The sequence below is a fragment of the Malaclemys terrapin genome, chromosome 11 (assembly GCF_027887155.1).
Source record: "Malaclemys terrapin pileata isolate rMalTer1 chromosome 11, rMalTer1.hap1, whole genome shotgun sequence".
NCBI classification, from domain to species: Eukaryota; Metazoa; Chordata; order Testudines; family Emydidae; genus Malaclemys; species Malaclemys terrapin.
The window spans coordinates 67861487-67886853 of record NC_071515.1 but is presented as its reverse complement, the minus strand read 5'-3'; the positions used below and the strand labels follow the sequence as shown (position 1 = coordinate 67886853).

Below are 25367 nucleotides of genomic sequence, written 5' to 3'. Positions count from 1 at the left end.
GAGATTGGGCATGGATGGGTTTTGATCCTTTTCATCTTCTAGATCTATATTTTTCTGTTAAATATTTAGAAGTGTCCCAGAATGTACATCCTTTTTTTTTGTTTTTTTGTTTTTTTTTTTAAACAAGAGGAAACCAGACGCACCAGGAGTAAACCATAAACAGAACAGAAACCAGATTGAGGAAAAATAAAAACAGAAGAAAATAGAGATATACCTGAGAAAAAACTGACTGTCAAAGAAAGAGGAAGTGAACCTTTAAGAGGGCTCTTGTACTTTAAAAAGACTAATGTAAGCAAAACACAGAGTACCTCTAAACATTCCCTAAAAGTCTCAACATAGAAAGAGCATACTTAGTCTGAGTGTCCTCAGAAACTTAAACAGAACTTATAGAGTACCTCTCATACAATATGCATATTGACAGCTATACAGTGGACCTGTAAGAATTACTATATGGAAGGAAAATAAAAGAAGTTTGTAAAAATTAATCTCAGAAATTGCCCAATGTCGACACACATTTGTGCACCTATGCAGCTACAACAGGCATTTAAGACTGGTGAATGGAAATCCATGTATGAATCAAAATAGAATTTGCTGTCGTAAGAGCAAGACTTGTAATATAATTAAACTTGACATCCTTGTGGGATGACAATACCAAAGAAGCCCACCAAAGTAGCATTTAACTTCAGAAATGGGAACTATACAAAAATGAGGACTCTAGTTAAAAAGAAATTAAAAGTTACCGTCACAAAAGCGAAATGCTTGCTAGCTGCATGGAAACGTTTTAAAAACACCATAATAGCTCAAATTAAATGTATACCCCAAATTAAAAAATACTTAGATGACCAAAAAAAATGCCTCCGTGGCTAAAACAACAAAGAAAAAGAAGCAATTAGAGGCAAAAATGCATCCTTTAAAAACAGAGAGGAACATAAACTCTGGCAAATTAGGTGTAAAAGTATAAAAGTATAATTGGGCAGGCCAGAAAGAGAATTTGAAGAACAAAGGACTCAAAAACTAAACACAAAAACGTTGTTAAGCACATCAGGAGCAGGAAGCCTGCCAAACAACCAGTGGGGCCACTGGACAATCGAGGTGCTAAAGGAGCACTCAAGGAAAATAAGGCCATTGTGGAGAAGCTGAATTAATTCTTTGCATTGGTCTTCCCTGCAGAGGATGTGAGGGAGATGCCCACATCTGAGCTATTCTTTTTAGGTGACAAATCTAATAAACTGCCCCAGATCAAAGTGTCATGACAGACAGCTGCTGCTTCCCACCCCTGAAGTAGCTGCATTTCAGTGATCAATGAAATTAAGCCTATATCTGGGTTGTTTGCCAAAGACAGTGGCAACGCTGGTTTGTACTTATTGAAAGTCAATCTCTACTAGAAAACACACATGAAAAAGGGCTACAGAGTAAATGGCAGCTGCACCTGATTTGAGATCGGAGTGTTCTTCTGCAGACAGATCAGATGCATGGTCAAACGAGGATCCACAGTTAAACCGGTAACAAATAGAAAGAGCAAGCTCACCATGAGTGAAACTAATAATTGGCTGCTGCTTACTCCTGTTCAAATCAGTCCTCATTACATTGGCAAGACCTGTCTGCTCCAGTTGACCTCAACCTTACATTTCCTTACACTAATCCGTGTGACAACAGTAAATGGAACATGCTCAGCCTAATGGTTCTAACTCACTTAGCAAGGGAACAAGACAGGGTTAGTAGGCCCCAAGTTTGGCTCACTTTCTCATCAAATATGTATGCAGAGTCTATGTGAATCCTTATTGGAGCCAAAACGTTTCATGAATCAGGGGGAAAAAAATACAGCTTAAGCATACGAAGATGTAATACCTATAAAAGCTGACGCACGGGGTTAGCCTTTTAAATGGTCATGTCAAACAAGACACAGAGCCCCTCATTCCTTCATTCAGAGCTCACGTGTGTGCAGTCTATGAAGCCAAGATTAGGATAGAAGAAGTCTCAATGGGGTTTTGTTTAACTTAATTGGTTTCCTAATCTATTTCTTGTCCTTATTCAGCTAAATTGTTTTTGATTTGTTTTAACATATGAAATGCTTTGAATCAGGGTTTTGGTTGCTGGGTTTTATCAGCAATAAAAATTAATATAAAATGGAATTGTGTAGCTAGGGTTACCATATTTTAACACTGAAAAAAGAGGACACTCCAAGGGGGGCCTGGCACTTCCCCAACTCCGCCCCTTCCCCAACCCCAGCCCTGCCCCAACCCCGCCCCTTCTCCAAAGCCCCTGCCCCAACTCTGCCCCCTCCTCTGAGCACCCTACATTCCCCCTCCTCCCTCCCACTCTGATCTTGGTTGGGGGTTGCTAAGTGCTTCCCTGCTCCCCACTCGCCCTGCAGCCCCTCCGCCCCTGCAGCCTCTGCGCCCCCCGCCTGCCCTGCCCCTGCACTCCCCGGCCCCTGCAGCCTCTGTGACCCCTGCTCCCCACTCGCCCTGCAGCCCCTGCACCCCCCGCCCCTGCAGCCTCTGTGACCCCTGCTCCCGACTCGCCCTGCAGCCCCTGCACCCCCTGCCCCGGCAGCCTCTGTGACCCGTGCTCCCCACTCGCCCTGCAGCCCCTGCACCCCCGCCCCTGCAGCCTCTGCGCCCCCCGCCTGCCCTGCCCCTGCAGCCTCTGAGACCCCTGCTCTCCACTCGTCCTGCAGCCTCTATGCCCCCACCTGCCCTGCCTGCTGGAGGCTTCAGATGCTCGGTCGGCAGCATGGGTCCCTGCAGCCCTGGCCGCAGCTTCCTTCCTGCCGCCGAGCACGTTCCCCGGCCTGTCGGTCCCCGCGGGAAACAGCTCCCGCGGCGCCGGGTTCCGAGCTGCGCGGGGCAACGGGGCCACAGGAAGGGTCCCCCAGTGGCTGGGGGGTCCCCGCCCGCGAGGGAAGCCCGAGCCCGCCCCGTTCCCCACCAGCATTGTGGCTGGGGCAGCTGGGCTGCGGACCCAGCGGATCGTGCTGGGCAGACCCTGGCTTATGCCTCCCTATTTCCCCGGACATGTCCAGCTCTTTGGAAATTCCCCCCGGACGGGGATTTGAGCACCAAAAAGCCGGACATGTCCGGGGAAATCCGGACGTATGGTAACCCTATGTGTAGCTGAATTAAGGTTAATATAAACTCATCAACTTATGGACTTTAAGGCCAGAAGGGACCATCATGATTATATAGTCTGACCTCCTGGACATCGCAAGCCACAGAACCTTGCCCACCCACTCCTGTAATAGGCCCATAACCTCTGGCTGAGTTACTGAAGTCCTCAAGTTGTGATTTAAAGACTTCAAGTTACAGAGAATCCGCCATTTACACTAGTTTAAACCTGCAAGTGATCCATGTCCCATGCTGCAGAGGAAGGCGAAAACCCCCAGGGTCTCTATAGAACTTTAGGAAAATGTGTAGCCTGAACAGAAGGGCTCTCAACTTTTTCACTGTGGACCACAACTTAATAGAGAGATCCTCACGTGGACGCATCCCCCTGCCTTTACACTTGCATAACATCCCTCTGGCAAACACAGCCATTGCTTACATGGAAAAGTATTAAATTTCATTGAGTCAGGGAGGGATAGCTCAGTAGTTTGAGCATTGGCCTGCTAAGCCCAGGGTTGTGAGCTCAATCCTTGAGGGGGCCACTTAGGAATCTGGGGCAAAATCAGTACTTGGTCCTGCTAGTGAAGGCAGGGGGCTGGACTTGATGACCTTTCAAGGTCCCTTCCAGTTCTAGGAGATAAATAAATTAGTGGAGATATCCTATTTAATTTAGCTAAAATAGATTAAGCAGCTGGAAACAAGGTGGAGGAGCCAGAATCATTAGGCCTATCCATCTCCCTAGCAACTGCCACGGACCACAGTCTGAGACTTGCCGCCTTAACAGGAATTGAACGCCATACTTTTAAAATATAAAGACAGATGTTTTATCCACGAGGCCACACAATATTAAATTTGCATCCAGGAGAAGTTAGAAGTTATTTGGCCACTGGTTTCCTCTCACATTTATCCATACGTCCAACATGAATAAATTGAGAACATATAAATAAAAAGAGGTCATTTTTAAAAGCCCTGTAGAATTCAAAGTGTGCTAGAGTTCATGCCAAGATCTCCAAAAATGGAAACTTTCACTAAGTCAGACCTAGCTTACTGCATCTTTATTTGTTGAACAAAAATGTAAGACAGATGAAGGAGAACAGGAATTTTCTCTATGCTGGTTCTGTATTTCTCCATACAGAAGGAACTTGCTATCTTTGTATATGATCTTCAGAAAGTAACACTGTGACGCTTGGTTTAGTAAATTCAGGTTCCACCACCAATTTCAGCCCTGTTTGGAAACTAACAACAGGACTGTACTTTTTCTACCTTAACACAAGTTGCTGTCACCATTTTCAATTTAGGGTTGTTTTTTTTTTCATCTCCAAAAAAATTCTCATCACAACATTTTTCTTTAGAACAATTCATGTCTGAAGCTCAACTGAGTGAAAAGTACATTTTAAAAGTGGGGAAAGGAAATAAGTTTTCATACAGCACATGATTTGTTTGTGGAACTCATTGTGACACGGTGTTAATGAAGATTCAAAAAAGGGCTTGGCATTTATAAGGTAAACAAGACTATCTAGAGTGATGATAATAATAACCATTAAAAAATCCCAAGAGCTCTAAAATGGATATAAAGCCTTATGTTTTGAATAGCCTAAGCCAACCTCTCACTACTGGGAGTTAGGAAACAACTGTCTCTGGAGGTAGATTATCCCATAACTGCTACTGCAGGGTTCCTTGCACCTTCCTCTGAGGCCTTTGGTGCCAGAGATAGGACACTGGACTAGATGGAGCTTTAGTCTGATCCACGATGTCAGTTCCTAAACTATAGCCTTCAAGAGTAACCCTATCTGAATCAACCAGCAGGCTTGCATGATGAAGAAGGGGAGAAGAGAGGTGCTGCTAGTGGAGGAATCAGTAAGGAAAGCATCTTCCAAGCATATACCACCGTAACGGTGATCTGAATCTAGCTCCTCATCTTCACTTTGCAACCCACATTTCCCATTGTCTCCTGCTGCCATTTGTGGTTCTGCAGCTCAGGGCGGGAGAAAGAGAGAGATCTAGAGAAACCCACAGTACTATAAACCTCCCTAATAAATGCACATCTGACCTAGAGAGTGTTTGAGTTCAACCTTCCCCATCTGCCCTCCCTTCCCCCTAACCCTTATAAGCACCACAAGCAACCACTGTTTGAATGGCACATCAGGAGCCTTCAAACTGCTGCTAATAATTTGGGCTGTGATCTCTAACCAAACAGCTGGTGTCAAGGGTTGCTCAATAGTCTTGTGACAGTTTAGGAACAACAATACAGTGACTCTCAGCTTTAATCATCAAACTGAGCCTCAAAAGATTTCATAGCATTTGGGTGCTCCCGCTCAGCACTCTATCTTCAACCTCCTGTAATTGCTGCGGAATTACAGATAATGTGAAAGTATAGGCTACATATGAACTTCAGTAGCAGCAATTAAAGAGACAGGGCACTTTTTATCCCACAGCTGCATGATTCATCTTTATAGCATGGCATCTGCAGCCACTGCACAATCATAACATTTCGGAATACTTTAAACAATATTCTGTCCGAACCAAAAGACTATTTTTAACTTCTACACCCATGTCTCTAGTAGCCTTTTTGTCTTTCCCAGTTATCTCCAGGTTTTCCATTCAATGCACTGCATTAACCTTGGGACTTTGCTTATACTCTTTTGCAAGAACGAAAAAGGGGGGGGGGGGGAATGTTGACATGACAAAAACATTAAAAGTGTGGTTTAGGCTTCATTCCCTTATGAATGCCTCTTTCATCCACAGAGCGCAGTGTCCCGTTCTGACATGCCCTAAATTTGCTTTGGAAAGCTCCCAAACATCGGAGTCATCAGACACAAAGTATAAACAAGCTCTCTTGCTTTCCCCTCAAAAATCCCAAACTCATAACCCACACCCTACAAGTTATTACATAAAATGTGTACAGTGGCTATGATTCCTTTTTAAGCCTACCAGAATTCTAGGCTGAAATTTTCAAACTTAATTTTCAAACTAAAATTAGGCTCCTCAGCAAAAGTGGCCTCATTTTCAGAGGTATTGGACACCCAGAGCTGTCAGGAATGAACACGTGTTATTTAGGTAACTTACTTTCAGTGCATGTGCTTAACTTTACACACCCATGTTTAAAGTATTTAGGTAAAAATAGTCTGAAGCAGGAGTTCTCAATCTTTTTCTTTCTGAGCCCCCCCCCCCCCCCCCACATCTCCCCTACCTGTGCCACAACTGTTTTTCAGAAGATTAAAAACCAGGGGGTAGCAAGCATAGTAACTGCCCAGGGCCCTATGCCACAGGGGGCTCTGTGAAGCTAAATTGCTTGGGCTTCGACTTCAGCCCTGGGCAGCAGTGAGTCTAACGCTGGCCCTCCTCTCTGGTTTATTTTGGCAGAACCCCTGAAACCTGCTCGCGGCTCCCCAGGGGCCCCAGGACTCCTGGTTGAGGACTGCTGGTCTGAAGGTTCATTCTGCTTTAGCGAAGAGGTGTGAACAGAGGGCAGATGAACTGCCGTCCTGTCTGTATTAATGGAAGCCAATTGTCTGGAATGTCAGAGTTTGGTACCGCCTATGTCTTCGCTGCTAAAAATGCTGTGCTTTTTTACCTCAGGGTAACTAATGTGCATGAGCTACCCTGGGATTAAAACACAGTGAAGACAAAACAGTCTAGGTTTATTGTGAAGTAATCTAGGGGTTTGTCTACACTAGGGAGCTTGCAGTGGCCCAGCTGTACTGACGGAGCTGCACCCCTGTAAGCTCTCCCATTGACATAAAACCACTTCCACGAGTGATGGTAGCTACATCGGTGGGAAACACCCCCGCACCTTCCCCTCGTGACATAGCGCTGTCCACACCGGCGCTTCTGTTGATGTATCTCATGTCGCGCAAGGGTGTGGTTTTTTCATATCCCTGAGCGACATATTATACCAACAAAAGTGGTATTGTAAACAAGCCATGGTGAGGTCAGCCCTATACCCCCATCTAGGACTGAGCTTGCCTAACTTATCTCACAGTCAACCCACAGTGCCTTGCCTTCACTGTGTTTTTACCTCAGGAAAGCTCACATGCATACATTAGTTATCTTGAGGTAAAAGACACACCCTTGTTAGCAGTGAAGGCAAAGGTCTACAAAAACGCTTATCAAGAGATGTCACTGGGGTTGGGAATGGGAGTTTAGCAGCTTATATCCAGGCTAATTAAGAAGCCTTTCTAAGAGGGAGCCCTGCACTGGAAAATGTATAATGGCATGTTTGACATTGCAGACTCTGATTTGTAATAGAATGCAGGTTTGGTTTTGACTCAGTTAATCAATGACCTAAAATCAGTGGAATTGCACTATGGTACTTGGATTGTCAAGTCTTTAGAACAGGGAACTTTTTGTTGTTTGTACAGTGCATAGCACAATGGGGTCTTGATGCATGACTGGGGCTCCTAGTGCAACCTCAATACAAATAACCACCCACACCACAATGGATGAATAAGGCTATAGGAAGTGTCTAGGATTGTGGTAATTAGCATGATAGCAGGCCTCACTGCTGGTATCACAGTGCCTGCTCCACGGAAGAAATGCCACCCACAATATCAGTGCCAAGAGCTGGTATTACAGTGTTTGGCCAACACCTTATCCTCTCTATTGCATAACCAAGGTACCAGGGATAACTGGGATCCCATTCCGAGCTAAGCAGTGCACCTTCCTGTTGGATCTCCTGGAAGGGCCGGGTTAACAAATATCATGGAGCCAGGGATTACGGCACCAAAAACTGAATTACAGCAACTAGGAGTTAGATTTCTAATTGAAGAGTTTGTTTAAAAACAAGAAAATTGCTTTACCTGGTTTAAAATGTCTGGGTCACTTCCAGTTCTTCCCTTTTTAATAAAATACAAAAGACTCAAAACAAAACATCGCCAAGGGTCTGTTGATTCTCAGCACCTCTAAGGATCTAGTCCTTGGGTAGGTGGCTATTGCTGCATCATACACAAAGCTAGCCCCTGTTAGTGGCTAAATACACATGTAATCTGCTGACTTGGATTCCTAAATCACTACTGAAAAGGGACCTTTAAGGGCTGTCGCATATTTTACCCATGGTGCTTTACTCCCACATACACGGTATCTTCTCACATTGCATCTGCTCTTGAGAGGCAGTGTGGTCTAGTGGTTAGCACACAGAAGTAGAAGTCAGGATTCCTGGTTCGCTCCACAGATATATCATTTAACTTCTTTGTGCCTCAGGTTATCAACAAGAGTTATAATAATTAAGTTTCACAATAGTTAGGACGGTGTCACCATGATTAATTAATATTAGCAAAATGCTTGATAAACCACAGAGTCTGCTCGACTTTTTTAAAAGGACAGGATAGACTATAAATTCCTGATCCCACAGGCCCACTAATTCCTCATACGAGTAAGTTCTATGTCAGGTAGTGGGAGAACCAGTTTAAAGTTTATATCAACATTATTATTCTTCATTTGTACTGCATTCCTGCTTAGAGGCACCGCCCTGTTGTGATAGGCACAGTACAAACATAACAAAAGAGACGGTCCTTGTCCTGACGGGTTTACAAACTATGTATAAGGTTACAGACAACAGGAAGCTACAACAAACAGACTAGGAGCACGGGATAGCAAGGAACTGATTAAACAGCATGAGTTTGAAGTGATTTTCTATAAAGCTACTACTAAAATACAGTAGACACTGCAAGTAACAGATTATCGTGGCTATTTAAAAAATCACAATCAAAATGTTACAGATCCGAAGAGAGTTGTGCACTTCCCAGCATGATGTGCACCACCGTGCTGTATTCAGAAAGCTTGTCTATTTTCAGCACCCAGTGACAGATGTCTGTCTAAATCTGTCAGGGCAATATGATGCTCTTTCAAGAGAAGAGCACAAGCAGACCATCAGTGGATTTAGGAAACAGCAACTTCCTGTTTAGTCTAGGTGTGGTACATTCCTCATTTGAATAATCAACGGATTCATTTTTCAAGGGAAAAAACAGACTTCCAGTGAAATGTTGTTTGTCTCTTGTGTTTTGGGGACAGCGGCAGTTATACAAAGCATTCTATGCCTCCTGTCCAGGAATCATTCAACTGTGGTTTAAAACAGCTATCCTTGGACTCAGGAAACAGTGGAACAATGTCGCTGGTTTGTAAATAGCTGGAAGCAATCTTAGTCAACAGTTATAGTGCATCATAATGCCAGTGAATTATTTTCACAGCCATTCTTCAGGGAGGCACAGTACTGAACTGCCTCTCAATGGGATGGCTATTTACAGGAATAGGCATAATATCTTGGGTAATCACATGACTGCCACCTTTAGTGGGGGACATATATTCAGATGCATGAGACAAGTCAGCCTATAATGTTCCAGTTCTATATCTAGAGTAGTGACATTCTTGTTTCCCTTTAAAATGGGTCCCATCCAACCTCCATATAACTCACCCACTCATTTTGCTGCATGGAAAGAGAATCTACATACACTTCTGTGCCCAGCAGTTTCTGCACTGGAAACGGTGAAAAGACCAGGAGGTGCAACATAGCTCTTTGTAATGATTGAGGAGGAAGCTAAGGGTGTTTCTTAAAGTGAGTTATCCATAGGGAACAAGGCTTTGGCATGCAGGCTCATGGAAGATACTTACAAATGGAGACAGGAGAGAGCTCCCTCATTGACCACAGTATTGAGCTCCGTGCTGTGCAGCTCCCAATTGTCTCAAACTGAGAGACTAAAAGGTCATTTCTTACGAATAGATCCCATTAAAATCTTTGCTGTTTTGTTTACTAGTCATTATTCTATTAAAGTAATAATGAGGAGGAGAGGTGGGCCCAAGCCACAAAGTTTAGATCAAGATATGCATTACCTGAGAGAGTTTGGGGATGTTAGATTCAGGGATACCAGAGATTGTCCCACCGCAAAACTGGGCTGTGACTTCCCCAAAGGTCGGACCTGTTCATTCAAGACTGGGGTTTTCAATCAGGCCCATCCACAGTTTAAAGCGAAAAAGATGTAAAAGTGTCCCAGATTAGTTGCTGGTTGGGATACAGTACTGGAGGGCAGGCTAGTCAGTGAACAGGCCAGTGGAATGGGACTTGACAGACATGGGCTCTATTTCCAGCTCTGCCACTGAACTGGTGTGTGACCTTGAGCAGGTCTCTTCACCTCTCTCTGCCTCTATTTTCCCTGGTCTTCAGGGCAGGAACTGTCTTTTATTATGTATATGAACAGTGTGTAGCACAATGGGATCCTGATCTCAGTTAAAGCTTTAGACATTACAGCAATACAAATATAATAAAGGTCTGAAGATTTTTATATTTTTAAATCTGTTTTTAGAACGGTTTAAAACCCCACAATCCAAAACCACTTGGCTGCTGGTCAAGATGCCAGAAGCACTTTATAGGCCCATCTCCCTTTGACCTTGTGGTAATTCCTGTGGTGCACAAGGGTGCAAAGGATTCCAGAGAGTATGACAGGAGATGACTAAACTGCTGATTGGGGTGAGCCAATATGAGAAAAGCCTGAGAACACAAATGTTGGTGGGGGCGGGGGGGAACAACCTTTTTTTCCCATTTACCTTTTTAACTTCATTTTTCTAGAGGAAGGTGCCAATGACACTAATACAAGCATAGGAAAATCTAATAAAAACATAGATTCATAGATTCTAAGGCCACAAGGAACCAATGTGATCATCTAGTATGACTTCCTGTACAACACAGGGCAGAGAACTTCTCCAAAATAATTCCTGTTTAAACTGGAGCAAGCCTTTTAGAAAAACATCCATTCTTAATTTAAGAATTGCCAGTAATGGAAAATTCACCACAGCCCGTGGTAAATTTTTCCCTTGGTTAATCCCCTTACTGTTAAAAATGTACGCCTTATTTCCAGTCTGAATTTGTCTGGCTTCAACTTCTTGCCATTGGATCTTGTTATAACTTTGTCTGCTAGACTAAAGAGCCCATTATTAAATATTTGTTCCTCAGGTAGGTATTTACAGACTGTAACCGAGTCTCCAGTTAACCCAGTGTTTCCCAAACGGTGGGTCCTAACCCACCAGTGGGTTGCAGTAAATATCTAGGCAAATCACCTGTCACTGACCCCCCCATGTCACTTTCACACTGTGCATGCTCCGGGAGCGCTCCTGCCCACCAGGGCCGCTTGGGGGAAAGGGTATTGACCCAGCTGCCCTTCCATCATGATGGAGGAGTGGTCGGGCCAAATGTGAGTGAATGGTGTTGCGACCTGGCACGTTGCAGCTCTACTCAGGTTTGGCCCAGCCACCCCTTCATTATGACAGAGAGGCAGCTGGGCCAATCCTGAGTGGTGCTGAGACCCTGTGTGGTAGGTCGCAAGGCCTGGAGTGGGGAGCCGGGTTTCAGTTAGGCCTCTCAAACATGAAAGGATCTTTGACTGGCTAATTCTCTCCAGGACAGAGAGAGCCCGGAGGCTCTGTGTTTTCTGGTGTTTTGTTGTAGCCTGTCTTCCACTCTCACTTAAAGGAGGGATGACCTCAAACTACCGGGGAGCAGCAGGCATCAGAGCTCTCTATTCACAGGGGCTGGGAAAGTGAGAACAAGGGCGCTGGAGGGAACTGAGCAGAGGACTTGGGCTGGAGTGCCAGCACCGTGAAAAGCACATAATTTTGTGTTTTTCTTTTTTAATTTGGTGTTAGAATAAAAATAAATAAAAAATGGTAGTTACACACACATGCACAATATATAGGTAATGGTGGGTCCCCCCAAAATGAAAAATGCAATGGGTGGGTCACCTTAGTAAAAAGTTTGGGAACCATTGCCTTGCCCTTTTCTTTCCTAAACTACATAGATAGAGTTCTTTGAGTCTAACACTATACTGCATGTTCTCCAATTCAACAAATTGCTAAAAGATCCAAACAACAGTCATGGTCTGACCAGAGTAAAGTGCTGAGCTATTCCGACAATTCAGTGGTTAGACATACAAAGGTATTGGTATGTGAGTTAAAAACCCAACAAAACCAAGATTCCCAAAGGTGACTGAGCAGAATATGGGGCAGAGTCCATTTTAGAGGCACCAAATTTATTTGCAAACCGCAACATAAGCTGCGTGCCTTGCATATTCTTAGCCTGCCAATAGTATTGGATCCTGCCACAGGAATAAGTAAGACACCACACGGAAAAACTCAAAGCCAGCTTTCACGCTCCGATCTGAGAAAGCTGCCCAAGAGACTATACACTTCCCACTCAGCCTTTAAATAGCAACCTTAGTCAAAAACAGCAGCGTAAAGACATTATTGCTAGCTAGTTTAGTTTAGCAAAGGAGTCCTGGCTCTACAGCTGAGCAAGATCAGGGAAGTTCTGTGCACTGGAGAAGACCCAGAATAGCATTAGCATAGCCTACAAATAAATAAAGTATGGTAATACTTTGCATTATAGGCTTAATGTGGTGCTGGTGATTGGAACATACATCATTAATGGAGAAAAGCCCGAACATGATTCTATGGTGTATAGACAGTGTATGCTAATGAAGGTGCTACCTTTTAGAACCAAGGCCCCTCCACACACGACTTTTTTTGGGGGGGGGGGGGGAGGGGGGCAGGAAAAGAACATGAGCTACAGTGTCCTGACCAGCTTCTCTGCAGTATTGCTAACCCCAAACGTTCAAAAATCATGAGTCAGGCTCACCAAAAATCACGAGGGTGGCTTTAAAATCATGAGATTGTGTAAAATAATAGATTTGGTGTTCTTTTTATTTACCTTTCACTTTTTGAGTCTTTAGGATGGACTGGAGTCACATTTTGAAGCTTTTGCTACAGCCATGAGGGCACTTTTTTTTTTTTTTAAAGACTAAAGGCTCAAATCAGCACATACCTACTTGACTCCAGGAGCTGGAGCTTTAAGGAAAACAATAATTATCATGAGTCTCATGACAAAACCATGAGAATTGGCAAGACTCTTCTGTTTGGACAATTGTATTCTTCCTGTTTAAAACTCCCACTTCAGTTTTGATTGGCTACTGTATTCATCTTCCCCGTTGCAGCTGGCAAGATCCCTGAGGCAGGATACTCGGGGGAATAAGTGATTCTCTTTGCGTTGTTTTGTTCTATTCAATAGCAGCTGTGTTCTGATCCAGAGGTAGCTGCATTTCAGTGGAGGATGCCAGGCCCCCAATTGTATATGATACAGTTTGTGAAGTCCTGGGGGCTCCTTTAGGATGAAGATGCCATCGTACACATTGTAGTCAGTAGTCAGCTGAGTGGCATGAAGTCGTACCGGTTTTTAAAAAATCATAAAGTTAACAACAATACACAGAGAGATTCATATGAGCTGCTTCTGCTTCACCCTGCAAAGGGTCTTAACTAAAGAATTCCAGAATGAGAGCAAAGGTCTATACGCAGAATGTTTCTGTGACAGGGTGAGAGTAGCCTAAGGCTGACTCAACACTCTGTGCACTGTGCAAGGTCCTCATTTGGCCCAGCTGAGGATAGAATTAGCAGGCTGATTCAAGCTCCTCAGCTAAGGACAATGAAAAGAGAGACAGGAAGAGATGAGAGAAGCCAGGCTCTCAGGGAGGTGAGATCTCTCACCCTGTGCCTAACTGAACCTCTCACACCAGGTGTGATTCACTGTCTGCAAGAACCGTGTGTAGACATGTACAGAATAGAAGCAATTGCTGATTGCAGTCATAAAGGGGACAGAGCATTTCAAAGACAAAAGGCTGTGCAGGAGAGGAAGTCAAAATGGCTTCTGCTAACCCTCTGGACTAATAAGGGAAAGGCTCAGCTAATCAAAGATGCAAAACCAACAACAGATGGCCAATCAAAACCAACCCAACTCAACCAACCCAGACCTCTGATTCCCCAGGGATCTTGGAGAAAGTCCCAATTTGGAGAGTACAGTTCGTTCTACCCTCTTTGCCAGTGCCAATGAAAGCCCAGTTCTTATAGACAACATACATTCTATTCATTATCACAGTGAGAGTTTCTTTCTAGATCTCATTTTTTAAACAAACCTAGAAGCAGAGATGGCATGATATTTACCAGAGGTCATTTTTACCAGCTAAAACAATGGTTTATACTGCCCCAGAAAAACTACGGTACTTAGTCCCAGTTTAAGACAGCTTCTATTTTAAAAACGGTTTTGTTAATACACACCACCTTACACTTAGTTTTAGTTACATATTCAAATTGTGGTTACATACGACAGTTACATATTCAAATTACATACGACAGTAGGTTCAGAGATTAATTTAGGGCAGTCCAAACAAAAAGTAAAACTGCAGAATACTAATATATGTAATTATAATACTGAATGTCTGTATACATTTTGGTTTGGTATTTTCTCAAGGAAGTTATATATGTCATGACTCATATCTCGGTTTTCATAATTATATAGGTGAAAGTCAAAAACATTCGATGATATGAAATGGACAATAATGCAGAGTTGTAGGCTTGAAGCATTAAGCAATAAGAGGCATGCTTAATGGCCCTATCAGTCCAGGGCCACTTGGCCATGCAGCATTCTGTAGCAAGAGACCAATTTTGAGGTAGTTGACAGACCGAGTTAATGCCTCAGTTCTGAATGACTACACCTCTACCTCGATATAACGCTGTCCTCGGGAGCCAAAAAATCTTACCGCATTATAGGTGAAACTGTGTTATATTGAACTTGCTTTGATCCACCAGAGTGCGCAGCCCCGCCCCCCCGGAGCACTGCTTTACCGCGTTATATCCAAATTTGTGTTATATCGGGTGGCATTATATTGAGGTAGCGGTGTATATCCAAAGTTTGAAAAGATTCATTCTATGCTTGCTGAACAGTGATGCAATTATTTTTTCCAGTTTAAACTGGGTTTAAGCCGGTATTTACCTGCACCCTGTCCTAAACTAGTTTTTCCTGGGAAATTGTCAATCCTGTGTAGAAGAAAGAGCACAAATCTCAACATGGAAAGTACACATGGCAATTTGCAAGTACCAGCCTACGAAGCATGCTGGGGTGATCTAAAATCATTTCTCAGCCAATCAATCACAGGAGATTCAGTAGATGGTAACAGCTTTTGAATGAGAATAAGTGCAGAGAGGGATGCACACTCACCTGAACAGAGGACACCCTTGTATCTGGCACAGGAGAAGTCATTGCACTCACAGAACAACCCGTAGATCCTTCCAAACTCACTCTTGTAGCAGATGCACTGGTTGCAGCTGCATTCCCCCCTGCCACTGCAGACAGGTTTGCCTTCAGCCTCCCGGCACATGTTCTGATACATGTTCCCGCTCTCTCCCTCTTCACATTCACACTTGGATCCCAAATAGCCTGAGTCACATTCACATAATCCACATGTGTAAGTCCCATTCCCACTGCACTTGCTGCTGTTCCGTTCCATCTGCTTCGTACATCCACAAGTGCAGTTGTAAGCAACCTCCACCTCCAGAGTGTCCCGGAACCCAGCTGGCTTTATGGTGAAAGTGTGCGAGGTGTTCTCGGCAGGGCAGCTCCGAGCTTCGACAGACACCTCAAAGGAAACCTAAAGAGGAATATTGAGACATTTAACAAAATAAATAAATAAATAAATAAATAAATAAATAAAAGAATGAATGGGGAGCTTAAATTGTAGCTTTTGAAACATCAAACAGCAGCATGGTCCAGTGGGAGGGGTAGTGGCTTGAAATACTTGAGACCTGGGGTCCCAGCTCTGCCGTGCAACCTTGGGCAAATCACCTCTCCACTGTTTCCCTTTCCAACTCTTTGGTGCTCTTGTCTAGTTCGACTGTACACTTTTCAAGGCAGGGACTGTCTTTTCCCATGTGTATGTACACTGCCTAGTGCAGAGGAGCCTTGGCGTTAATTGAGGCCTCTAGATGCTATTGTAATACAAATAATTAACAAATAAAGAGACTAAGAATTTCATGGGTTCTAGAATTCAAAAAACTTTTCAGAACTTAAAAGCAAGATTCTACTTGAAATAAGGACAACCTGGGGAATTACAGACCAGTCAGCTTAACTTCAGTACCATGAAAGATAATGGTGCAAATAATTAAGCAATCAATTTGCAAACATCTAGAAGATAAGAAGATGATGAATAACAGTCAGCAGGGATTTGTCAAGAACAAATTGTGTCAAACCAACCTAATACTAATAGCTTTCTTTGACAGGGTAACAAGCCTTGTGAATGGGGGGGAAGTGGTTGATGTGGTATATCTTGACTTGAGTAAGGCTTTTGATATGGTCTCGCATGATCTCATAAACAAATTTGGAAAATACAACCTAGATGGAGCTACTATAAGGTGGGTGCATAACTGGTTGGAAAACCATTCCCAGAGAGTAGTTATCAGTGGTTCACAGTCAAGCCGGAAGGGCATATGAGGTGGGGTCCTGCAGCAATCAGTTCTGGATCCAATTCTGTTCAATATTTTCATCAATGATTTAGATAATGGCATACAGAGTACACTTATAAAGTTTGCGGACGATACCAAGCTTGGAGGGGTTGCAAGTGCTTTGGAGAATAGGATTAAAATTCAAAATGATCTGGACAAACTGGAGAAATGGTCTGAAATAAATAGGATGAAATTAAATAAGGACAAATGCAAAGTACTGTATTTAGGACGGAACAATCAGTTGTACACATACAACATGGGAAATGACTGCCTAGGAAGGAATACCGTGTAAAGGGATCTGGGGGACATAGTGGATCACAAGCTAAATATGAGACAACAGTGTAACACTGCTGCAAAAAAAAGCGAACATCCTTCTGGGATGTATTAGCAGGAGTGTTGTAAGCAAGACACGAGAAGTAATTCTTCCGCTCTACTCCGTGCTGATTACTCCTCAGCTGGAGTATTGTGTCCAATTCTGGGCACCACATTTCAGGAAAGATGTGGACAAATTAGAGAAAGTCCAGAGAAGAGCAACAAAAATGATTAACGGTCTAGAAAACATGACCTATGAGGGAAGATTGAAAAAATTGGGTTTGTTTAGTGTGGAGAAGAGAAAACTGAGAGGGGACATGATAACAGTTTTCAAGAACATAAAAGTTCGTTACAAGGAGGAGGGAGAAAAATTGTTCTCCTTAACCTCTGAGGATAGGACAAGAAGCAATGGGCTTAACTTGCAGAAAGGACAGTTTAGGTTGGACATTAGGAAAAACTTCCTAACTGTCAGGTTAAGCACTGGAATAAATTGCCTAGGGGAGGTTGTGGAATCTCTGTCATTAGAGATTTTTAAGAGCAGGATACACAAATGCCTGTCAGAGATGGTCTAGATATGATCATACTTAGTCCTGCCGTGAGTGCAGGGGACTGGACTAGATGACCTCTCAAGTTCCCTTCCAGTCCTACAGTTCTATGATTCTATCTGAAGACAGAGGATAAAAATTGGCTTTGAATGGTCCTGTTTATTGTCTGAGTGATTCTGTGTCCAATGTGCTCAAAAGAGGGTTTGTTTTGTTTTTCTAATTTCCAGCCCTGAAACATAATATAGGACAGGGGTAGGCAACCTATCTCACGCGTGCCACAGGCAGCGTGTGAGCTGATTTTCAGTGGCACTCACACTGCCCAGGTTTTGGCCACCGGTCCGGGGGGGTCTGCATTTTAATTTAATTTTAAATGAAGCTTCTTAAACATTTTGAAAACCTTATTTACTTTACATACAACAATAGTTGAGTTATATCTTATAGACTTATAGAAAGAGACCTTCTAAAAACGTTAAAATGTATGACTGGCACGTGAAACCTTAAATTAGAGTGAATAAATGAAGACTTGGCACACCACTTCTGAAAGGTTGATGACCCCTGATATAGGATCTGAAAGTCCAGGTGGGATCTTTCTGGCTTGTTCATCTAACCAGTTTTAAGATGGATCTTTATAAATGTATGAATGGGATTATATGACAGGATTGCCTTCCACAGCAGGGGTCTGAACTCAATGACCTAGGAGGTCCCTTCCAGTCCTATGTTCTCATGTTCTTCATCATCACCAGTAATAAAGATACCACTCTTACACCTATTCAATCCCACTGCCTTCACTGTGGCCTCGCAGGTGTAACACATGGCAGAATCTGGCCCTGCAGTGGGATCCTAGTGAACAATTCTTTTGCTGGAGCCTGAGCCAGAACAGACTCAAGCGCTCACTCTCTCATGGTATTGTAGGGTGAACACAGCTAATAGGGGCACAAACCTATTTTTGTCCTGAAGTAAGCGGTTCTGAATTCACACAGGGGCCAGATTTGTTGAGCAAGAAGGTGCGGTTTGTAGATAGTTCCTTTGTCAGGCAGATCTGCACTTTGGGTTTCATTCCAGTGGAGGTAGAAAAGATGTTTGTTTTTATGCCTTTGAAACCGTATTGCAGGTTTCAGTTTTAAAGAGTTTAGTGAGAACACCTGGAGCTGAGAATTGTGCTATTGCCAAAGTCCTCTGGGTTCTTGCATCCTGAAATACCATAAACGTCATTCTAGCTTGGTGAGGGAGGTTAAACATATCGTATGATCCAGGTGAAAGGAGCACAGGGATAAAGCAGAAATTTAATCTTAGCACGCTGCACAATATAGATCCCCACAGTAATGTCTATTTTTATTTTAAAAACTCTCCACATGTTTGGGGGACGACAAATAGCTACACCACATTAGCATGTATTGCATTGCCAAAAAAATAAGCTAAAGCCTAACTGCGGAGTGTTTCAGTCTCTGGAGAAGTATACAGGTGTCCCTGGGAAGCAACATGCGGTTTAAATATCTTGTTTGCATTACTGTTTGTAACAACGCAATTTTAAATCTGAACCGAGGCCAGCTCTAACTTCACCTGTTTATCCTGCATTTAGATACAAGAAACGTCACCCACTAACCAAAATGTTTATTTTTTGTGGACAGTTCCTTCTAAAAGAAGCCACAAGTATAAGAGAGAAGATTTGCAATAATATTAAAGTCACCAGCAGTTAGTGGTAATTTTCTTCATTATTGCTCACTCTGGTTTCTGTGAAGTGGGAAGGAGTTTTAACTGGAGCAGCCATTCTATTCTATTTAAAGAATCAATGTAACAATCTGACAAAGGTTAACAAATATTCAGGAATCCAGGGTTGGAGTCAAAACTGCACAGATTCATAATTAATTTGTATTTATAATGTCCACAACTGCATATGGAAATTGGGTATAACAGGTCAGTTGTGAACACAAATTCCTGATTTGCACATGGAAACATGATAGCTGTATATGCAAATTTAGCCAGCATCATATGGCCCAAACTCCTGAGGTTTTGAGAAATCGGTCCTACAATTTTATCAAAGTCTCCACAATGTTACTGGTATTTAGATGTATACTTCTATTATAATTTGTTTCTCTCTCTCTCTAATTATATATGTAGCACCTCAGCATCCCGATTCATTCTGTGATGCTGCAGTCAATGCGAGGGATTTTCTCCTTGAGAACCAAGAAAACCTTACAGCCAATGACTTGGATTATGAAGACTGAAGAAGTCTTGCCCTTTTATAGGCTGCAGGGAGCTGCTATTGTTACTAACAAACACAGAGTGCTGCTTCACATCTCGCAGTCCAGATGGATGCAAGCAGGTGAGGAAAAAATACTTTGAGATCTTTGCATGGAAGGCATTATGTTAGTACAAAGTATTTTCAATCCAGGCCTCTGAATAAACCCTTCTCTTATCTACTACAGTCTCTTGGGTTTATTTTGAAGACACAAAACAAAAACAGAGGGGAAAAAAAGGTCCTTCTCCTTTAAAGAGTCACCTTGAGTTCTCGCTGCTATTGGAATACATGTGCTCTGTTCTGTTTTTATTTGCCAAACGGCAACATGCAAAATGGAATTTCAGCACCCAGTTCCACCTAATGGAAACAGCAGCAATACTGTCCCTTCTTTGGAAAAAGGGGATCGGGGGTGGTTTCCAAGACCTGTAATGATTACAGAGAATAGAAAAAATGCTAAATTACAGAGGAAATCAGATCAGAGAGACTGAGCTAAAGGGATCAGTGAAAAGCTAGCAGGATTACATGGATTGACACCAGTGCTTCTAGGATTAAACCACAGCAGATTAGGACCCCAATACCAGCGTTATCCTCTTTTAAGAAAGTTTCCCTACAGCTTTAAGAACCAGATCCTGCTGCCTTTGAGGTCAATGGGAATTTTACCATTGACTTTAACTGGGGCAGGATGTAGCCCCAAACATGAATTGAGGGAAATTCCACTGCTACAAAGACAGTTGTTCCCTTTCAAGTTTTCTGCAGAGAGGCAAACTTTACAGCACTAATGGGTCATTGAGAGAAGGCAGAGAAGCATGAAAATTAAAGGTGGCAGAGACCTACCAGCTTATATCCAATCCCCCCCATGCCAGCAGAGAATTGTGCCTTACAGCAGACCCATTAGTGCTCTGTTCACGTCAGGGGGGCTTCTCATTACTAATCTGCCTGACTCTCTGTCCGGGGTAGGAAATGCTCATGCTGTGTTGCCTGCCGTTTGTAACTTATCCCCAAAATTGTGAAGCTTTCTCCTAGTTTCTCTCTCACTTCCTGGGCCAGCAAGGGCTAGCATCTCTGCAGAGAGGTTGTGCACTCAATCCGCGGGGAAGAGAGACCATGTCCACAACTTATGGCTGATACATGGAGCAACCCTGACCATCTCCCTAGAGAGTCACACTCAGCTGGAAACGGACAGTTATTCACTACTTATACACCACTAGACTGCTTACAGGAATTAGCCAGTGCATTGCATTAAGATTGCCAACCCCTGTGCCAAGACAGAGCAACCTTAGTAGTGGCACCATAAAACAGACCCTGGCACACTGCAAACATATACAAATGTATGCTTCAGAGGATTTTCCTGCCTTTAAGAGTTTACAAGATAAATCCAAAACAAGACACAGGGCAGCAGTTCAAGAAAGGGAGGGTATGAAGATTATTGAGGAGGAGGAGGAAGGATTGCTTGAAGGAGTGGGCTTTATGGAGGGTTTCAAGGAGATGACAGAGGGCGGTTGTTGGATGCAGACAAGGAGAGAGTTCTGTGGCAAGGGACAACAGGAGATAAAAGAAACAGTAAAACAGGAGCAGTGGGAAGACAGAAGGCCACAGTGTGTAGCTGGAGAGTATCAGAAGGTGGAGGGATGAACAGAGGAAAACTTGATGATTCAGAAGACCCCTTCCTGCCTCCCAACTGTACTTTGCTGTGAAGTATGTCACTTTCAGACCCAAATGTACGTCCTTGCACAGAAGCCTGGTGTTACCATTCTAACATGCTGCTCTAAAAGCAGGTGCCAGAAAATCCTGTAAATGGCAAAAAAAGGAATCCCACACACCACTGAAAGCTGCGTCCCCTAATGTTTGGAACTCTGTCACTCACTAAGTCTCAGCAAGTTGAGTGTTATTACTTTCCTTTTACCTTCCTGCACTTATCCAACAAGTCATAACCCATAATGCAAAATGCTTTCTGCAGAGTACTCTGGGGAGGAGATGGCAGCTGAAGGGACCTTAATGTATGTGACAAACCGAAGTGAGCGTGATCAAGCGTAGTATCAGATGATACACTGGGAGCTCTATCCTTAGCTCTATCTTTGCTAGAGGATGGATTAGATTATCTGATTATCCCATCTCTAACTACCACAGTCCGAATAGTTGTCTTCCTGGGTAGCTCCCTACCCAGGAAGACGAGACTATTGATCAGTTTTTCATTTCCCCAGAAAGCCACTGGGTTTGAAAAGGCCCATGTCTCAAGATGCTTAAAATGCCTCAAGAGGTCTTTCCAGGGGTCCTCTTTTGCCTTTCCCAGACTCAATAATGTGCCAACTGTCATGGGCTGGGTGGCAGCAGCTCCATGCCAACTTCTTTAGCTGGCTAACACAAAAGGGAATGGCTGGAGATTGGTACAAAGATGGTATGTGACCTTTTCACAAAAATAATTGGCAAAACAAAAAAACAACTCCAACAAATGGAACAACTTGTTTCTGCCCTTTGCTATGTTTTGACAGTGTTGGGTCTCATATGCAGCTTCAAATTAAAGAGGGAATATTCTTTGTACCTCCCCATCCCTCACTACCCCGTTCTTATAACAGAAATGCCAGCCCCAGTCCGAGTTTGACTACACAGATTTTAGTCACAATGGGCTAAATCCATCTCAGTGTAACTCAGCTGATATTGGTGGAGTTGAATCACAGATGAATTTTGCCCATTGATTAAAAAAACAGGAAAATAAGCTAGAAATGCTAAAACCATCCTTTTCATTAACAGTCCAAGTCCCCAAGATTCTTATTTTTTGTAACATCATTCCTGTTTCAAAGCATTTTAACATTCCAAGCACTGATTTACTCTTAACCTCAGGAAAAATCTGTAATTCTAAAATAAGGAAAATAGAGTAATGGCATTCAGCTACTCCATGCATCAGTGCAACAAACATATCACTGAGACCAAGATTTTCTGCTAGTGTAAGCTGGCCTGGCTCCATTGCCTTCAGTGGCTCCATGATGATTTATACCCACTGACAATCTGGCTGTCTGAAGTTCAGCCTTCTGTTTTGCATGCAAGATAGAAATAGACTAATATAGAGTAGCGAGTCCAAGACAACACATGTCTTAAGGGCTGTTTATCCCTTGAAATTTGTGTAGCACGGTACTGAGTCTATCATGTCCAAACAGTATCACAGAATCACAGAAGATTAGGGTTAGAAGAGACCTCAGGAGGTCATCTAGCCCAAGCCCCTGCTCAAAGCAGGACCAACGCCAACTAAATCATCCCAGCCAGGGCTTGGTAAAGCCAGGCCTTAACCTCTAAGGATGGAGATTCCACCACCTCCCTAGGTAACCCATTCCAGTGCTTCACCACCCTCCTAGTGAAATAGTGTTTCCTAATATCCCACCTTATATCCCACCTAATATCCCCCACTGCAACTTGAGACCATTGCTCCTTCTTCTGTCAAGTCATTCTTGGAAAGAATCCAAGAACAATCTCTCGCTACCAGAGGACAATCATTTCCTCAGGAGATGCCATGCTGCAGGCCTTACTGTCCACCCAGGGGATTCTCAATAGGAAAGAAAAAGACCAAAGACCCAACCACTAAATCCTCCTAGGAGAACTGAAAGCTGAAAACAAAACCATCTTCCTGATCTTATCCTGATTTTGGCCCAAAAGTTTAATCCTTTGTCTTTTCTAGTAATTTATCATGTTGCAACATTTCCCTAAATGTCCTGAAAATATTGACATAGTTGATCAACTCATTTATCTTACAAACGTGCAACTTTAAGACAAGCAGAGCTAAACTTTCCTATTTATTAATTAGCGCACAACAGATTCCAATATGGGATAATGTTAGCATTTAGGGGCAAGCTGTGTTTTTACCCTACATGTCATCTTGAGTTATATCTCAGATTCACCAAATGACATAAAAGTGCCATCCACGCATGAGTAGCTTTTTGTACGCTTCTCACTTTTTGAAATACTGCAGAAGGTCATTGAAAAGGAATACTGGTAGGTGAGTGCGTTTTGGGAGAGACAGAAGACTAAGGATCTCAGATATGATCGCAATAAAATTTGTAATACCTAAGAGATAGAGAGATTTGAGGAAATAAAAGGTAAGAAGATGACACAGATGCCTGGGATCAGAGTCTAATCCTGCCTTTCACAGTCCATAAAATGCTCAAGAAAACTCCATGCATGTGATGGAAAACAAGATGCCTGTTTTCCCCCATTCCAAGGTTAGAGCTGACCTTGAATTGATTTACTTCTCACAAAGCCACCATCTCTTAGCACTTTTGTGGTACTGTCATCACAGGATTTCAACATTAACTAGGCCTTAATATGTTGCCCAAAGGAGGAAGGCAAGTATTATTATCCACTTAATAGAGGGCAACATTAGGCAAAGAAGAGTGAAGTGACTCCCACAAGATCACAGAGTATCCCAACAACCCATCTAATGGAGATGCAAAAATCAAACTTACTGTGTCTCCGATTTGGAGATCTGCACACTTCCTGAGTCCAGGGTACAACAAACCGTCTTGGCACGTAGCTGTGAAGGTCAGGCTGACATCCTCAGGATTGTCCCAAACGGTCAGTTCTACTTTAGACCGAATACTCTAGAAATCAACAGAAAAGAAACCCATCAGATTACTAAAATCAGCAGGAATCTTTCTTGTGCATGTGGTTCTTCTTAGTCTATTGAGGTTCTTACACTGTGCTCAGTGTGGCTGGGCATCTATATATATAATTTTTTTTAAAGAAAACCACGCGTGCAGACACCTGTGTAAGTAGCATTATATCAGCTCAGTGTGCTTTTGACCAGCACAGCTAGAATTGTGGGCAGCTATCCATTCACACTCCTTCACAGAAAGGCTAGTCATCGTCAAACAGTCACAAAAGGTATTTTCTCCATTGGAAAGTAAAGGACTAATAAAACATGGCTCGTATCCCAAAGTTGGAGGTTTTATGGTGGATCAAGGACAGTACTGTGCATGTGTCCATAATGCTGCATATTCAAATCACAGACTAATATACCTGAGGATTGTTTGTGCGCAATGTGACTGGAAGGCAGAGATGTGTAACTAGATCTTAAAACAGATATTTCTGTGCCAGGAAGAAAAACTGGTCTAGAGTATGAATGGGCTCTGTTATCTACCTCTGAGGAGAAGGTCAGCATCTGCCTGAACATTCATAATTCTCCTGTATAAAATTACTGTTATGAAAATACAGGGCCTGATTCTTCACTCTCTTGCACCCTGAGACGTCATTTACATCTGTGGAAAGGGTGTGGAAAACTTTACCAAGTCAGAATTATCATGCCAGCAATTGTACTGTATTAGCTCACTGATTAACAATGCTGGTCAGAAAACCAACAGTTTTCCAGAGAAAATATTTCTCAGAGGGAAGGTTTGAAATTTTTCTGTTGAAAGTTGTCAGGTTTTCTATGGGAATTTTTGTTGGGAACTAAAAAGAAAATTTTCATTTTGTTTCATTTCAGAACATTTCAGACTGAAGAACTGAGTTTCTTTTCCATTTTCAGTTTTGAGGGGTTGGCGGAGGGCTCCTCATCTCTCTCTTATACTTTTCTTCCTGCCCTTTCTCCCCATTTTAAGTCAAACTGAAACCAAACTGTTCATTTCATTTTGAAATAGTAATTTGAAACCAAGTTTCTTGTTTGTTTCTGATCAGAAAAAATCTAAATCAAAAAATTTTGTCAAGGAGGTATATTTTAGTGCATACATTTTTTTTTTTTTGATCAGCTCTACTAATGCTCTGGTAGGTTCTCCAACCCAGTCTGGCTTAACACCATGTCCAATCAGTCTGCTAATGAACCCAGTGTTCACACTGAAAGGCAATGCTAGCAAAAGGCTAATACTTTGGAAAACATCA

The 25367-nt window shown here is 42.9% G+C and overlaps 1 protein-coding gene across 1 annotated transcript in view; it reads right to left on the bottom strand.

The window, feature by feature from the left end:
* ITGB5 (integrin subunit beta 5) overlaps positions 1-25367 on the bottom strand; it is a 114121-nt gene that overhangs the window by 30203 nt on the left and 58551 nt on the right. The window contains exons 9-10 of the mRNA XM_054043937.1: positions 23960-24094; positions 15133-15562 (exon numbers count right to left, since the gene is read on the bottom strand). Of these exons, the coding sequence (XP_053899912.1) occupies positions 15133-15562; positions 23960-24094 (565 nt within the window). The remainder of the gene's footprint in view (positions 1-15132; positions 15563-23959; positions 24095-25367) is intronic.